Source organism: Papaver somniferum, unplaced genomic scaffold, assembly GCF_003573695.1.
Source record: "Papaver somniferum cultivar HN1 unplaced genomic scaffold, ASM357369v1 unplaced-scaffold_21, whole genome shotgun sequence".
Taxonomy (NCBI): domain Eukaryota; kingdom Viridiplantae; phylum Streptophyta; class Magnoliopsida; order Ranunculales; family Papaveraceae; genus Papaver; species Papaver somniferum.
Genome location: NW_020631041.1, coordinates 15085777 through 15104447, shown reverse-complemented (window position 1 = coordinate 15104447; position 18671 = coordinate 15085777). Strand labels below are relative to the sequence as shown.

The window sequence follows — 18671 nt, the reverse complement described above, 5'->3', positions numbered from 1 at the left end:
GCTTATGAATATGCATGCTAACGTAGCTGCACAAATGTGACTTTGATGGATTTTTATGGAGCAATTTTAAAATTGCAATGACCTAATTACCAATGGAAAAATTAAGCCAAGATGATAGACGTTGAAATTGAGATTAAGACACAAGATAATTAACTCAATTGCAGCAAACAAGAATCAGCTGAGTTTATCCATCCCAAGTATGTTAATGGAAACGATAATTACCTACTTATCTAGGGTCACTGGAAACGAGTGCAAGCTGGACTCTGGGATGATTATGGTTACCTGAATGGCTTTTCTCTGTTGCTACTCTGTTGTTCATGTCTTTTGGTGTTGAATTCTACGGCTATACTAATTTCTGGTAAATTTTCTTTGATGAAGATCATCTTGTGACAAAGTAGTGCAGCTCCAGGTTTGATTTAGTTGTTTGATTTAGTCATTTGATTCAGTCGTTTCACTTGGAATAAAAATAGGAGCAGTAGTTTGAGTGTATGTTTGATTTAGTCCTTTCCGTGTCGGTAGGTTGTTAGAGAATCACGGATAATTTTAGTATATATAGACTTGTAATTTCAGTAGAAGAGATCACTGAAAAAAACCAATTCTTATCTTGTCTTGTTTTGTTAATTCATTAGAGAAATAAAATCACTTTTCTCCATTTGTTCTCTCTGTGTTTACCACTCTATCTCGATCACTATTTGTTACATGGTATACTAGCTAGGTTAGTGATAGAGTGTGTCTTTTTTTCATTGCTCACACAAAGTTTGATTTTATTTCTCATTGAACTGTTTTAACGTTTTTTTCTCTTGCAGAAGTGTTGTATCTGTCTACTGTTTCATCAATATGAATGGTGGAAGTAGTAATCTTTCTCAACCTCCCGTAGAGAAGCTTGTTGGTAGTAAATTACCAATATTGGAAGTTATGTATGGAATCATATATTCAAGGACAAGATCTATGGGCGTTGGTTTCAGGTGCGGAAAGGATTCCAGTGGATATTCCGCAAAACGTAGAGGCACGTCGTAAATGGAAGGTCAAGTGTGGGAAAGCTATGTATGCATTAAGAACATCGATCAGTAAAGAGCTTATTGATCATATTCGTAATCTGGATACCCCTAAAAAGATTTGGGATACTCTGGAAAAGTTATTTACTAAGAAAAACACCGCAAGACTTCAATATTTGGAGAATGAACTTGCTGATGCAAATCAAGGTAATCTTTCTATTCCAGAATACTTCTTGAAGGTTAAAAATTTCTGTTATGAGATTTCAGAATTAGAACCAGATGATCCCATTAAAGAGCCACGATTACGCCGCTATCTTATACGTGGTTTGAGGAAGGAGTTCATGCCGTTTGTTTATCGCTTCGGTGCAAGGATGGCCAAATCAGCCCTCTGTCATTGAGCTAGAAAATTTGTTGTCTAATCAAGAGGCATTAATGCCGTGGCAAATGTGTGACCTACTGCCACGCCCTAGGCTAAATCGTGGCAATATGTTATCAATAGCCACGATTAGTATGAATCCGTGGCAAGAAGCTTGTGGCTAAAAGTCAACATTCTTGTAGTGACATCAATGCCAGGTATCATTTCATCAAGGATGCAGTTGAAGAAGGGAAGATACCTATGCTTAAGGTTCCTACAGCGGACAACCCTGCAGACATGTTAATGAAGCCGGTTCCAACTATCAAGTTCAAGCATTTCTTGGACTTGGTTGGTGTCAACAAATGTTGAGAGCCTTTGTAACGGCTAAGCGAAAACGATGATGGAAAATGATGAATGGATATAATATTCAAGTCAAGGTGGAGATTTGTTGTGTTATACCTTGAATATAAGTGTTAGTATCGTATGGGCATGATCCTTTTTGACTTGGCCCATTAGTCCACTAGTCTCTTTCGCAACCTTGGTTAAATATAAAATGGGGCCAGTAGCGAAACCAGAACAAAATTTTACTGGGGGCACATTTTATTCTCGAAGAACATAACTAAAATCGTAGCGAAAAAAAATCCCAAACATCAGCACATAAGTAAACTAAATACCATAAAGTTCATTCAAACCGAAATGTAAGTACGTTACTGAATATAAAACTTGTAAAGAAAAAAAGGTTTGATCTAGCTAAATCACCAATTAAAACTCAATAGAAACACACAACTTCTATGTCTGCCCGCGACGACTGCACATATTCTGAAACCTTTTCATGACAATATCATCTCCGATCAGATCGAATAAGTGTCTCTCAATGTAGCAAATCAAAATGTCATTCATCCATTCGTCCCCCAATCGATTACGCAAGCGATTCTTTACAATTTTCATATCAGAAAATACCCTTTCTACGGTGGCAGTAGCAACTGGTAGAATTAATGCTAATGTGAGAAGTAAGTAAACCAAAGGGTACACTTCATCCTTTTTAGTATCTACCATTTTGATTGCGAGATCAGTAATTCCATTCAATTCTGAAAAGTCATTGCTGGACCTTACATCCGCAATGTAATTTAGTAGTTGATCTTCTAGTAACACAAGTTGAGTAGGAGAAAAATCTCTTGGGTAAAACCGAGAAAAATGAATCAGTTTATCTTTGTCAAATCCAGAGAATGAGTCTCTTGGACTTAAGCATGCCACCGAAAGAAGTAATTCAGTGTTCGTATCGGTGAAGCGATTGTTTAGTTCTTGAAGTTGCATATCTATGACTGTGTATAAATACTCAACTTGATAATGATACAAATTATTTACCTCTTGAGTATTACGCCTTGGTCGACCCTCCCGTTGGAACACATCATTCATATCAGGAACTTTGATGCGGTGCCTTGCACAAAAAGAGGATACTTCTGACAACAATGAATCCCATTCCTTATCTCTCATTATCTGGAGTCGTTCCCTGCATACTGTAACTAATTTCATGGCATTGACAATATCTTGATCTTTTCTCTGCAATGCCTTTGACAGATCATTTGTAATTCCCAGAATCTTTTTCATCAAGTGCAAGCTGAAAATAAAATTGAAATTTTGCAAAGAATCTAGGAGAACCTTAGCTTCAAATTTCTTATCAGAATCCACTGCTAAATCTTCCAAAAGTGTTATAACAGATGAGAATATATTAATCAGGCTTACTATCGTATTGTGATGCGAACCCCAACGCGTGTCACCAGCTCGTTTAAGAGTACTTTCTTGATTAAGGCCTCGCCCAGTTAATATCTCACCACTACATAGTGCCTTAAAGACCGCCTCAGCTTGCTTCTCACGAAGCATATCTTGACGTTTGGCTGATCCTATTACGACATAAAGTTCTTCTACATATGTATGTTTTTTTGCCACAACCACAACAGCTAGCTGCAGTTGATGATCAAAGCAGTGGACAAAATACGCGCAGTAATTATCTTTCAAAATCAGTGCCTTTAGACCATTATACTCACCTCGCATATTGCTTGCCACGTCATAACCTTGCCCTCGTAATCTGGAAATGCTCAATCCATGTCGAGAAAAGAAATCATCCACTGTTGCTTTAAGTGAATTGGCAGTTGTACTAGTGACGTGTTCGATTCCTACGAAACGCTCAATTACATGACCTTTGTGCACATATCTCAAAACAATAGCCAGCTGTTCTTTTGATGATATATCTTTAGATTCATCTAAGAGGAGAGTAAATGGTCCATCCCCGAGTTCTTTAATAATTTCACTTAATATTTCAGAAGAGAAGCACTTAGTTATATCTTTTTGAATATCTGATGCTATTAACTTTTGGTTCCCTGGAGCATTCTCTAGTACAACGGCTTTAATTTCTTCATTATTATCTGCCAACCATTTTAAGAGCTCTATAAAGTTTCCTCTGTTGAGAGAAGCTTCAGTTTCATCATGTTCACGAAATGCAAGCCCCTGCCGTAAAAGAAATCGAACACAGTTAATCGATGCCCTCAACCTTTTCCTATTATCCCTTTTCTCTTCCTCCGACTGTTTTTCAATAATTGCATCAATGTGTTGTTTCCTATTCATTAACACCTCACAATTTTTCAAAGCCTTATTATGTGCACTTTTTGGCCCCTCAATATGTAGCTGTAGCCTTTCTTTCTTCCTTCAACCTCTAAATCCTTTTCCCACAAAGGAATCACCACTACCAGCTCTAATCAAATAGCAACAAAGACAAAACACTGCATCTGTCGAAATGCTATATTCCAACCAACTTGGGTGCTCGTTGAACCAAGAGCCGCAGAACTTTCTTGGCCTTCCACCAGATATTCTTGTTGGATAGGTGTGCTTCTTTGGCTGACAAGGACCTCTTTGTAGGTAAGCTCTTCGAGCTCGGTCTCTGATATTGGGATCATAATCAAATATTGGAGTTCGTAGTCCTGGATCCGAAGGTAGACTTGCCAGTAAGTTTTCATTCACATCGTTTTCAGCTGCGCAGGACGGTGCTGCATTCTGGGCACTTGAACTCTCAGCATGAATTACATGATTTCGCGTTGTAGAATGCAGGTTTGAGACAGAAGGTGCTGTTGTAGCATTGTTGTCTCTATTTTTTCTCTGGAAGTACCTAAGCATTTTTTTCTGAAAACCACAAACAAAATTTCATTAGCCTCACTACAATATTAGAGACCAATGAGTTACAAAGAATACAATTGGTCTCTATGATTATTAAGCCTCACTAGTCACTACAAACAGGAAACACAAAACATTACAGTACTATGATTATTATAGATGAAGAAAAAAAAGATTGAATCAAATGTTATTGTAAACACTATGGAATTACAGAACCATGAAAAATAAGCAACTAAATGTGTTAATCCAAAACTAAACCCATATATCATAACACCTATGCCTACACACATCCAAAGTATTTGCGATTTTCTGCTGTAGTTTAGAAATGACTATAAAACCGAACTTAGATTTTTACAGGAACTGTCAATCAACTTGAGCTTAAACTCTTCCAACACATATCAATAAATCTATTCACACAATGGAATAAATTAAACACTATTCACACAAGTTTTAATAAAAAGAGCAACAATAGATAAAACAAATTGGATACACATTTCTTCCCTATTTAACAGATCTTGAGGAGTTGAGGTATTGGATACTAAAATTGAAATCAAAACCCATTATATATAATTCCCAAAGCCAGCATCCACGGTATCTCAAAAATTGATGACACTTATAGAAATCAGGACAAAGTTTCACTCACTAACATCATGATTATAAGCCACGAAACACAATTTTAAGTAGTAATCACTAATCAACTTAATTTTCTTACCACAGCAAAACAAAGCAATGACACCCACCGACTGTTTGTGAAATTGCAGTATCACTTTTCCCTTAAAATTGATCAATTTCGTCAAACCTAAAAGAAAAATCGAAAACCCACCATCATAATAAACCCAAATTTCATCAATCAGTAAGAAAATATACATAAATTAAGTGATTCAAGAAGAAAAATATCAAAAATTAGAGTATCTAGGAGGTAGGAGTAGAAACCCTTACTTGGAAACTGAATTGATGCAGACGGAGACTGATTAATGTTTCGTTGTTCATATAAACCATATACGAACCACAAATATAAGGAAATCATCGTGATTTCAGCATATTTTCTCCCAATTTTCCTTCATTCTAGGGCAGTTTTAGTTCGTGGAAGTGAGTTATGCGCAGGAATAGGGCTGAAATTAGTTTCAGAAGCATATCTATTCCAAGTTTTGGCGTTAATAGAGAGGGGGCACGAAGCTAAATCTGGTAAAATATTACACAAGATTTTTTTTTTAGAAAATTTAGGGGGGGCCAGTGACCCCACTGGCCCCAGTGTAGATTCGCCACTGAATGGGGCTAGGGTTATGTTGTAATAGAGAGAAACTTATGTTGTTCTTGAGAGAGTGAGAGGCACAAAAAGGGCTAGGGTTCTTGATAGGATATTTGGAAAAAACCTTGTAAACTTGTTTGATCATTATAATGGAGTCATTTCGTCGTCTTCACAAGTGGATGTAGATCATCTTGATCGAGCCATTATAAATCCTTGTGTAGTGTGTGTGCACGATTTGATTATTTTCATTTCCATTTTCATATCTTGATTGGTTTTGGTAGCTTGATCCGTTTGTTCTAACAAGATAGGAGTTTATTTACTAAGTCCGGTAAGAATTAGCAAACCAAGTGCTTTTATTTTATTTTTCCTAATAAGATAAAATAGTGATTCCTAAAACTACACCTAGGTACATCAGCCTAGGATTTATCTTATTACAGGGGTTCCATCCCCAACCTCCCCTGTGGGAAGAAGTTGAAGAACCGTACGTCAAGTGGTCTGAAATCTGATGATTCTCAGCAAAATAAATATTTACTGCATCTTCCTTTGATTATGTCTAGGTTACTTTGGTTCATCAGTTGGTAGCTTTTATCAAGATATAACTTTCTTACCTATGGATTTTTCGATTTTTTAATAGTAAAAATGATGCAAGCCATTGATTCTCAATAAGGTGAAATACGATGACTAACCTGAAGCGGGTCCGGTTACCAACAGTGGCTTAAAGCCTCAAAGGGATGAACTTTCTGCCCTTCTATGCTCGTGAGAAGTAGAGAAAATTAGGAAAACCAGACTCTTTCTTTTACTACATGCTAGATGTGTTCCATGCATGTTATCGTCAGTGCAATATCATTAGCATGTTTATTTTCCATAATTTCTGAGATTATTTTCAGCGCGTTTTCCATTGTTAGACGATTCTATACCACTATTATGCATTTACTGGTGCATTTGAGATAGGTGAATGACGATCTCGGTTATGCACTGTTTAATCCATATTAAGGGGAAGAAAGGTGCATTATTAGCTTGTTAGGTTATCTGTTGGTTTTATATTTTGTAGGAGATATAAGATATTATGTTACTTAGGGACGGACCTACGGGGCTAACCCGGGCTATAACCCGTCCCTGAATTTGGCCACTAATTTTTTTTAGCATAGATACTAAACTAAATTTTGTTCTTAGCCCACCTGATAAAACCCTTTTAGTTTCACAGAGCAAGCCCACTGCTCTTACCAGCTCACATGAGAATCTTGAGTTTATTGACCACTACCAAGCTTTACGCTAATCATTGAAAATGCCCCGATTTCTTCGACAGTAGGAATGTTATTCCAAATTCTTGTAACTTGCATCTCTGGCCATTTTGGGGAGAAAGAAATTCAACTAATATCTCACCTCCTTTAATGACAGCATGACCAATGGAAAGTTATCTCTAACGTCTTTGATAGAAACGAAAAGGTAAATCTTTTATACTATATTTGCTAGTTAAATATTTTGGTGGTGCCTAACCCCGAATATGGAAAATAGCCCAACTCTAGCTAAGTTTCTATGTCCGTCAGGACCGTCACTGATGTTACTCTTCTTCTTTTTTTGTTTTTTGTAGCCACCGGCTTACTCACCACGGAGCAAACTCGACCCTCTTAAACTCATGTTAAAGTTAGTATAATTTACGATTGAGCGGAGACTCGAATCGCTGACCTCCTATTTGAGAATCAGACTCCTGACCAACTGGCCAACCCCTAATGGTTTCACTGATGTTACTCATGTTTGCAATTTTGCATCGATGTTATTAGGGTCATGTCACCATTTTCATTTATTATTTCCTTTTTCTTTTTGTCTTAGATTTATCTACAATATCTATGCAGGTGTTAAGTTAAAGTACGCATTTTTTGTTGCCATCCAATATTGGTTTCATTATTCATTTTGTCTCGTATTTAACTATGAAACCCATTTTGTTATTGTTTTATTTGCAACCAGCACTGGTTTCGTCCGATATTGTTTCATTTTATCTTTGAGTATTTTAACACCAATATTGCTACATAGCTTCCTGTTGATACCAGTTTCCGTTTTACCTGAAAAAATCCGGGTTTTGTTGATGAAACAAATGTCGTTGGTTATGTTAAAACAATTTTGTTTTAGTTTTTTGCAAAGTTATGTTGGTGAAACGCCAATTTTGCATTGGAACAAGGTTTAGTTTCATCTGAATGTACTTCATTTTGCTCGAGTTTTTTCGACAAAACCAAATTGATATGATAGAAAGTTTTCTGTTGAAACTAATTTTGATTTAATTTGATATTTTATCTTTTATTCTTTGATTAGCATCGCCTGCTGGTGATACGATGGTGTTGTGTTGAACCATTTTATATTTCATCTAATTTTGCTTCGTTTTTTCAACGGAACCAATCAATGTTGTTGGTGTTATGATAGTTTTATGTGGAAACAAGTTTTGGTTTCTTATTTCATTTCAGGAGTTTATGACAACAGAACCAAATTTTATTAGAATAATTTTATTTCAGGAGTGATTCGATAGTTTTCTTCTGTTAAAACCACTTTTGTGGTGCTAGTTTAGGTAATTTGGGTTTTTATGACTGTTGACAACTTTGGTGCTATGGTTAACAGAATACCTTACTCCTGTTTCTGAGCATCGTCTTCCCATACATAACAGCGAAATCAGCACTATACAATAGCATAATTTATCAAACAGATCAAAACTTGATATGTAAATCACAATCCTCAGGCTAATACTAGGGGGTGAAAGAACAAATGGGGTAACTTAGTGAGGAAACCCATGTGGCTAAGAATTAGGATGTTACACCTGCAAAAAAAAGTCCGGCAGAAAATTAAACTATTGCCAGTTAGTATTTCAGGTTTGTTAACAAATTGGAGGGCTTTAAAAAGTAAATTTGACAGTAATGTAAGACCATAAATTCCCGTTAAATCAGATACGATTTTTACTTCAACCAACTGTTTTACAGATTACATTACACCTAAACCGATAATACTTAAATAATCTAACATTCAAATATATACTATGTAGAAAGACCATTAATAATGTTGTAACCAGAAGAAGGTGCGACATATTTAGTATGGTACTGAAATTTACTTCATTCACCAAGTATATCAGGTTGAAAAAAAGGGATGCCGTTTGTATTTTTTAAGTTTTGTAAGATGGAGCATTCTCGTATGAAGTAAGTTAAAGGGGTAAAAACTTGCAAACTAGTTGGAATCCTATACTGTAGGTGTCACAAACCTTAATCTTGCATATCTTGTGATTCTATACGGACAGGAACAGATGAATAGCGTAATGTAGCTTCCTGATGACCAAGGATGTTAAGATGCTCTAAAATCGGCGTCAACTGCAATCCAACTATCTGGACACAAGCATTCGAGTGACCACTCACAAATTTAGATGTTATCTGCAGAAAATTTAATACCCATTAAGACCCAAAGTCTGCTTTTTATCACTGCCCTAGTACTTAATGGATCAAAACAAGTGTTCATTTACATATTTTAGAGCTACCGAAAACCATAACAACAAAAAAAGGCATAGACAAAATTATTAACAAAGTACTCTGAAATTGCTCAACACCCACCTGTGTGCATCCAAACACTTTGACGATTTTCAGTTTTTTACAGCTATCCACAATTAATCCTAGTGCAGAGTCCGTCAAACTGCGGCACCAAGACACATCCAGGCTCAGCAAGTTTTTTGAGCAGCACCTTGCCAGTGAAATAGCTGTATGTCTACCAACCTGTAATAATCCATCAAATACAGATATTAAAGCAGGTAGGAACCTCCCTTTACTCAAAAGCTTAAGATTTTACTTGTTTAACAGATGAATAACCGAATACAAAATGAATAATTAAATTAAGGGAGCACTTCTATTAAAAGAATTGGTTAACACTAAACAAGACAGGTGAAGAGTTGTAGAAGAAAGAAACACAAAAAGAAACGAAAAGAAACAGAACATGACATATTGCTGCCATACCTTCTTGACCTTATTTAAAGAAAATTCTGTAAGAGGTTCTCCCGAGGCTTCAAGGAATGCGGCAACAGCTAAATCACTAATAGGAAGAAAGGTTTTTATTTCATCAACTATGCAGCAACAACAACAAATACAGTAACAAGATGGAGAATAAACAGGAACTATGCCTAGCAGAATACAACAAATACCTGAATGCATTGCCGCGAAGTTTGAGGGTTTGAATCGACCGACAGCCATTGGCAAGGTATCCTAATGAAGAATCTGTCAGTTTGTGTAAATTAGCAAGATGAAGAGTTTGTAATGCGGAACACTTTTCTCCAACAGCTTTCAGGGATCTATCAGTCAATTTACTGCAAAAGTGAAAATCCCATATAAGAACAAAGATACTGTACAACAAACAAATGGTGCAATGTAACAAAAACAAAGATACGTGGAAGCCTAAAATTATAATGCTAATGGTTAACAAATAATGGGTTTAAACTTTCAACAGAAATTTTATATCATCGTAACATGTATGTCTAGTGAAACAATAGGCATGCTTTGGCTCCGTGCAGCTAAGTTTTTGCTCTTTTGGAAACCTAACCAGTTAGGTAGTCTTACATGCATATGAGATTACTCACCAAACTGACTTGCACAAAAAAGAAGCATATGTAACGAAGGAAAGAAAGAAGAGAACATTACCTACAACCAGAGAAATCAAGCTCCTTCAAATTCCGTCCACATACAGTCACAAAGTTACTTACAAAATCATCAGAGACAGTTTCTATGTCAGCTAATGACAAAACTTCCAGAAATTCGAGTCTTTGCAATGCAGGTAGACTCAGCATCATATCAATATTTTGACAGTCATCCAAGTATAATTCTTTAAGCACAGACCCAAGAGCATCGGCCATATACATAATACTTGTATAACTTAAAAGCGGGCAGGCTGCCAGATTTACAGAACATAGTGAAGGTGCTGAAGCAACAAGTGCCTTTATACCACTATCTGTAAGCCGGCACGCACCCCTCAGAGATATAGATGATAACGCGGGCAAACTATTAGGTGACTGAGCCAAAACTGGACGCAGGGTATAATCAGGTAAGCAATGCCCACATAGATCAAGTTGAAGGACCTGATTTCCAAAAAGAAAAAAAATCACAGATCAGATGAATTAACAGAAAATGAGAACAAATTCTGCCTAGTCAGAGCGCATTAAAAGCTTTATCATAATTCACAACTACAAATTCAACAAATGCTTCAACCTAAACTTGAACCACCTATCAAAAGAACTACAAATTCTCACAAAATTCTAACTTTCTAGACGTAAACAATGCATAATGCAAGGAATGTCTCACACCGGTGTAAACAAGCAAGGTCCTATATTCAACTCTCGGCGAGTTGTGAAAGGAAAATTCTCAAATTAAGGGGGTTCACCATGACACAGCTACATTACACATTCGGATAGAATTACAAAACAACAACATTAACATAAGCTAATCTAAGAATTAAAAAGTTCAGTTCACGATAAAAGGGAGTAGTAAAAAGATACCGTCAAATTACTGGTGTCACACCCCTTCATGATCTTGCTAAACTCCTCCTCTGTCAACCATGAACCATCTTTTACACGAATCTCTGCTGGAGATCCACTAGTAAGAAGCTCCATAAAATGAGAATCCATCTTTCGAGAATCACACAACACATTGCTTAGTTTATTCCTAAGCACATCTGGGACACCTCTAAGTGATGAAAGTGCTTCCACATGCTTAGCAAGAAGATTCATGCTCATATCTTCCAACTTAGGAGTCACTCTCTTTCTTTCCGGATCAGTCGCGCCTTCCCATTCAACGTCCGGTTCTTTTTCACTTGCAGCCCAAGTCCTCGTTGGAACATTTCCCTTCTCCCGCTGCTTGATTATTCTCATTGCAGTAGAAAATGGACCAGGCCAATCCTCAACTTCTTGATCAATTGCAGGCTCCGCCACCGCATCATTCTCATTCCCAGCAGCAACCCTTTGCTCATCATCTACCTCGTCTTCACGTTGAACCCGCGCAAACCTAGAAGCACTTGCCGCAGCTCGTTCTTTAACCCATCTCTTCCTATCCTTTCTCATTCTTGCTCTCAGCCTAACCATTTTTATCGATTTTTCCCTCTCTTCAAATTCTCGCACCCTCTCCTCAAATTCCCCAAGAAGATTAAGACCCTCCTCCTCATTCATAGTACTCGAACCCACAGTACCAGCATTGCCTTCCTCAGGCAACATTCCCATATCAGTTTCACCTTCTTCGGGTATCATATCCGCTTCCATACTCATCGACAACCACGAACCCTCCGCCGTATTCAATTTCCCCTTACCTTTTTCCTTTGCACTATACTTCCTCCGATACTCATCGACAACATTGGCACTACTCCCTGCCATTTCCATAACATCAATATTTCCATATTCAACATCTATACCTCCCAAATTTAAGTCTAATCCCTCTTCTGCTTCTGAAGAGGAATCAATATCAATCACCCCCTTTCTCTCCTCCTCCTCCCCTTCACCTTCATCAACAGAATCATCACTCCCCGACGACAATGGCACGCAGTTAAGATCAAACTCCATTTCTTTCTTCTTCAAATCCTCATTCTCATCACCATCATCACTCTTCATAAGCCTCTTACTCCTCCTCAAAGAACCACCAGACCCAGAACCCAAATTTCCCAATCCCTCAAAACCCTTCTTCTGTTTATTCTTCTTCTTCAATCCTTCATCATCATCAGCCCCAGTACTCTTTTTCTTCCTCTTTACAGAACCCAACCCCTTAATCTCTTGATTTTCTTTCTCTTTATCAAAAACCCTAATTACTTTCTCTGAAACCCTAATTTCTTGGTGATTCTCTTCCCCCTTTTGTTCAATATTAGGTGTAGATGATGAGAGTCTAGAACTTCGTCTCAAGGAAGTAGATTGAACTGATTTTGGATTGGATTGAGTGATTTTGGGGGATTTTTCTTTGGTTTTATTTGGGGTTGAAGGAGATAAATTAGGGGTTTTGATGAGAGATTTTGGGGGTTTTGGAGATAAATTAGGAGGGGTTTTGATTTCTTTGCCGGATCTTGTTGTTATTGTCATGATTTTCTTTTTGAGAGATTATATAAATAAATTAGGGATTTGACGAATTCAATGGTGTGAAAAGGGGAAATTGGAATGAACTAAAAATGGGATTTTTAGGTGTGTGTGTGTGTGTTTTTAGTGAGTGAGAAATCGGATGTGTGTATAAAGGAAGCTTCGTATGGGGATAGATGAATCGATGGATGGTTGGGATTCTTGGGGGAGTTGCTTTTCCCGCCCAATGGTGAATAGATGGTGTTAGTTAATGAATCATGAATGGTCTTTGACCGCCGTAAATGCTTTATCAGACTTTTTTTTTTTTTTTTTTTTTTTTTTATGCAAACCAGCAAGAAATTGTATATATAATTTGAGTCCAATTTAGAGAGCTGTAGTTGAAAGCTGAACAAAGCTCCAATTCTAGAGCTTCTGGTCCACTTGAGAGAATATAGGCCAATAGGATTCATGAGTTTTGAGATCTTTTCGGTATTTTTTGCTGCACACGAAATGGGGTAGGTGATCGATACTCATACTTATCAAACCTGTTCACTAAACAAAACCCTTACCCTAATTCTATTCTCCACGCTTTCCTGTTCTCTCCTCTTTTTCTCTGTCGTCACCCTGATTCTATTCTGAACAGATACTAAAAAAGATGATCTAACAAGTTACATTTGCTAGGGAAGATCATCTAACAAATACTATGGTAGTGGTACTACAACAGCAGTGAGGTCTACGATATTGATAATGAAAATGGAGGTACGATGGTGTCATACCAGAACTTAGATACAATAATTACCTTTTTCTACATCGACTCTGCCGATACCAGTTGGCTGGCGTATTAACTCTACATCCTAAACCCTAAATATTGTTTTATGTTAATCGCCTCATATATTCTCCCTCGCTCTTTCTTTTACTCGGCGTTTCTCCTGCAGTCTCTTTTTTTTTTTTTTGCAGTCATGTTGATTTTTTTCTTTTAATGTCGAAGGTGCATCATAGACGTTGCAGTCTTCTTATCTTGCTTTGTTGAAAATGTTTTGTTTGCTTTGTCTAATTTTCAGTAAATCATAATCATGATTCAGAAATTGGCTCATTAAGTTTGTTGGGTATGTTTCGATTTGGCAGGTGAGGGCTTGAATATGTGAATCTGTGACTCATAATCGTGGTCTGTCGAAAGACTGAAGATTTGCATATTAGAAGAGAAAAAGATCAGTCCTAACTGAATTGTGTTAGTGTTTCTTTGTCTAATTTGTGATGTTCTAGGTGGCACATATGATTAGAGATGTCAATACTAACCCAGCTTCAATTGTCAATTAGGAAGAGTGAAACAAATATGTGTACCCGTTGCATCCGCATTAATATAATTCTCTTCTATATTTTTACTACATTTTGAGAATATATTTTTTACTTTTAAACCCATAGTTTGAGATTTTATCTGTAGTATATGTACTTTATTCTGAATGAAATTTAAAAGTCGTAAACAGAAGTTCATCTTGAGATAAATGGTTAAAGCAATTAGATACCCGATTGACGTTGGTTTTGCTGATTACGTTTGGTTATACTCTTTGTGCCAGCTATTTTCCTTATTTATTTTCTTTTTAAAGCCATATACCTTCTCGGCTTCTCCTGAGTTACTCACACAAACAGGGACTATATAATAAGAAGCATACTTTGTGCTCTATATAAAGAAATGTGAAAAATCTTAGGACTCCAAAGCTGCAGGGTGTTATAGAAATACTTGGCTTGCTCTTACTTTTTTCACAAAGATATACATGAAGGTAAATCAATGAATTGTTATCCCAAGTGAGGCAATTGCATGATTCCATTTTATACTATATGGATAGTATTTTTTTTTTTTGTAGGCCGTTATTGTGTAGCTATGATGCACTTGAATAGAAAAAAGGTTTAGAAAGGATGATGTTTTCATTTACAGTCTTCTTCATCAGCGCCACTGCCATCAAAAGCTAAAATTCATGTTCATCATCTCACTGTATAATGCTTCCTCTCTCTAAATATTTTTTTTAATTTATCTTTGTTTTCAAGACTGATTTTTTAAGGGATTGAGTTATTAATTAAGGTGTGATTGGTTGATTCGACTTCGGTTTGCCTATTCATATTAATTGGTGTCACTTTCTTAGTGTTCGGAGGTTCAGAACTACTTCATCATTGTCATATGAAGTTCAAAGTTTCTGTAGTATAAAATTTGATCATCGCGAAACAGATAGCAATTTAGTCGACAAGAAAATTGTGGGAATACGTAAGAAACTTTGGACTCAAAAACTAAAGGGTTGTCTCTAGAGGATCTATGGTCTGTAGACAAATTACTAAAAACAGAAGTTCAGACTCTTGGTGGCATTAGGCATGCGAACATGGTAAAGTTATTGTTGACAAGTTGACAGCACGACACAAAATTTCTCTTGGAGTTGCGGAAGGCTTGCTTATCTAACCATGATCATTGCTCTGTTAAGTAAAAGAGAGGAAAATTTCTCTTGAACGCAAAAGTATTGTAAACAAATGGAATTGAACTCTATAAAGACACTTACGGCAGGATTTACGAATTAACTCCATTTTATTATATCATTACTATTTTTTTGTTATTGACATAATACTCTTATACATCGAGGGAAACAACAATGTATGATGTGTACTGAGTAGTACTAATAGATCTCATTACCAGAAAAAATTGTTAGAGACACAATTCGACGGAACCAAGGAAGGTGCAGTATGAACGATGTTGTTCAGCTGTTGATGGAAGCGGACCGATGTGATGTAACTGGAGTCATGATATTTATGTATTAGGAGATGTACAAGGAAGATAAATGTATGGGGTGAATTGACATCACTAAAGGATGGCAATTTTCAAAAATAAATAAATGAAGGATGGCATACTAGAGAATGATCAAGCTTTACCAGTCGTGGTACTAGATACCGGGACATCTGCTAAGATCACTTTGGATAATAAACTGCGAATGCTGTCTATATATACGTTTTTATGCAATAGCATGTCTTAATGCAGGCTCCGTTGGACTTTCTAATATATGAGCATCTGTCAATTTTGACGTCCAAGTCAAATGAGTCTAAGCAAAAACAGGAGTTAGTTTTACATGCACGATTTGCACACTCCCAATTGAGTTGGTTCTAAATTAGACTTTCAGTGTCCTATAAAATTTGACTTCTGCGAGAACATCCTATAGTGTAACCTTATCTGTGATAAACTTAAGCCCGTGCAAAGCACGGGCGAGAGACTAGTATATTATAACAAGGGGTAGTCAAATGAGATTTCTATTCACTTTCATAAATTTTTTATTTGAGTGACTCCTAGAGATTTTTTGGAAATTTAGAGATTTCAAGTGATTCTCAGAGAGTATTTTAGAGAGTCTTTATGACTTGTAGAAACGAGATTTGTAAAGAGTCTATGTGATTTATAAAGACAAAGAATGTATAATTTTTAACTAAAAATTTAAAACATCTACCAATTTTTCAATTATGCACGTTATAACATTAATAAAATTACCATGAATACCTAGTAAAATATTTTCCGTTGTCAGAAATAAATCTCATCGTTGTCATATGCCTAAATTTTCAATCATCCCACATTTTTTATATTTGCTATGGTATCTTATCATCGGTTAGTTTCTTTTGGTTGTCTCATTAGAGGAGATGTCCTTTGAAGTGGCAAAGAGAAAGCTCGGTCGATATACACGAGGGAAAAGAAAAAAAAGAGAGGAGATGTCCAATATACTCCTATGAGGTCGGTAGTATTACCGCGCGAATGGCTCATCCATTGGTCATCACCTCAACCAAACAAAGAAAAAAAAATGGTTCTACACTCAAAACCAAATATTCCCTAAATTTCCAAGTCTCCCAAAATATCACCTATTGAGGAGAGATTTCAACCATGCATATTTTTATAAAAAAAGTCTCCCCAAATCTCTGAAAATTACAGAGGTGTTGGAGTGACTCTTACGAAATCCTGATCCAACAACATGGAATTTCAGAGAATCTAAATGACTTAAAAAAAGTCTCTAACCAATAACAAGAGACATTAAGAGACTCTCCAAAATTCTCTATGGACTAACAGTAGATTTGGAAACTCTCTGGAAGTCATTTGAAATCTCAATCGGCTACCTCCCTGTAACTTAAGTTTTGTACATAGCTTGAGCTGACAGGCTTGCTGATCATCCCTAATTACATCTATGAATCTATCTGGGATGTCTTGATCATAAGCAAAAGATAGTCTGTCGGACCTTGAGAAGTTTGCTATGACATGAGCAGCAGTATTTGCTGATCTTTTTACATGTTTTACCGAAATATTACAAGCAAAAGATAACATATGCAAAACATGTTGGCTGCATAAAGCGATGAAAGAGAGTGAGTCGTACACCTCTTTTCACCCACCTTAATTCTTGAGTTAAAACCACCTTATTTTGGTCAAAACCACTAAATCTCTTTCAATACCACTAAATCTCTTTCAATACCACCTTTCATCATCTCTACTTTCCTATACAGATCTACCTTCTCCCTGATTTCTCCCCCTTTTCGTTATATTTCTTTCTAGTTTCTTCCTAAGCCCGTTGTTTTTCTCTTAATTCTGTGTTTTTTGTAAGGTTCTCCTATGTTTCCTATAACTCAATGAACAATTTTGGTTTCTTCTACTATCATTTAGTCCCTCTTTTCGTTATATTTCTTTCTAGTTTCTTCCTAAGCCCGTTGTTTTTCTCTTAATTCTGTGTTTTTTGTAAGGTTCTCCTATGTTTCCTATAACTTAATGAACAATTCTGGTTTCTTCTACTATCATTTGGTCCTAATTTTTTCTTAGTTTTTCTATCTCTGCTGCTCTTGTTTTACCAATTTCTTCTGAGTTTTAAACTTTTATGTTTTGAAAAGAAGATAAGAAAAAGGATTTTCGTGTCTTTGAGGTTTTGCGCCCTTTGTGTTGGTGGATTTGTTTTTGTCTTTAGAGTTCTATCACTTCTCTTCTCTTCTCTTCTCTTCTGTTTCTCTCATGGAGATAGATCAGATGTGTCAGTTGTTGAATCAACTGAAGTTAAATCTTAACTCAAAAAAACCATTTGTTAATAAACTTCTTGGGATTATTTCTCTTAATGAACAAGCAGATCGATTTAGGGCCTCAATTAATAGCAGCAACGGAGACGAAACTTGGTTTGATGAAGGTTTAGCATCTCCTCCTGCTTGTGCTGTCGGGGACGAGTCTTTTAAAGTCAGAATAGCTAACGGCCTCCATCTGTCGGAGTATGCTACTGCCAATCCAGAAAATTATAACAGTTTCCCGGTAACCGGTACAAATGACTCCGGTGACCTAATTTAAGGCGAAGTCGGCGGCGAAGGTCAAGTCAACTTCCGGTCTGGTCAAAGTCAATGGGCGGGTCAAGTAAATCTCGGTGCTGGACAACTCAGTAACTGGGTCAAGCCAATGGTTGTTACTGCTAATGATTTCAATCGGTATTTTTCCCTTATCTTCCTTTATGGAACTAGTATCCTTTCTCATATGAATGTTGTGATGATTTACACTCTTATAATTCTAAGACAAGATCAACTTGACTACTACTTCTTTGATTTGGATAAAAATGATAACAATGTTGGTTTGTCTATGATAACTTCTTTAGGTCTTAGTTATTCAGTACACCCCGATGGAGCTGATTTGATTAGTTACTTGGCTGATAAGGGTTATCGTTGTCTATGAAGAAATCTTAAAGATAGTCTTGTGCTTAAAGGTTTTCATAGAGATTCTCAGGACCTTTCAAACACGAAAATGGTTGCCTTTAGACATATAAAACTGGATGATTACTTGTTTTCTCGTGAATGGAAGTGTTTTATTATTTCTGACTTTGGGAAGTATGTTACTTG

General features: G+C 36.5%; 2 protein-coding genes across 3 annotated transcripts; both read right to left on the bottom strand.

Annotated features, from left to right (window-relative positions):
• Positions 1-2139: 2139 nt before the first annotated feature.
• On the bottom strand, positions 2140-3972 carry LOC113339659 (zinc finger MYM-type protein 1-like). Its single transcript, XM_026584897.1, has one exon. The coding sequence runs from the start codon at positions 3970-3972 to the stop codon at positions 2140-2142; it is 1833 nt and encodes a 610-aa protein (XP_026440682.1).
• A 4384-nt stretch (positions 3973-8356) lies between these two features.
• Positions 8357-12954, bottom strand: LOC113340050. 2 transcript variants are annotated; one of them, XM_026585263.1, is made up of 7 exons: positions 11271-12954; positions 10420-10853; positions 9927-10088; positions 9742-9817; positions 9346-9504; positions 9003-9168; positions 8357-8567 (listed from the first exon to the last, which is right to left on the bottom strand). In XM_026585263.1, exons 1-6 carry the CDS (start codon positions 12828-12830, stop codon positions 9004-9006), a joined length of 2556 nt encoding a protein of 851 aa, XP_026441048.1. In that variant the 5' UTR covers positions 12831-12954; the 3' UTR covers positions 8357-8567; position 9003. The 2 variants fall into 2 exon arrangements, with proteins under 2 accessions (XP_026441048.1, XP_026441047.1); XM_026585262.1 differs by lacking the exon at positions 8357-8567 and having other exon boundaries at positions 8668-9168.
• Positions 12955-18671: the final 5717 nt, after the last annotated feature.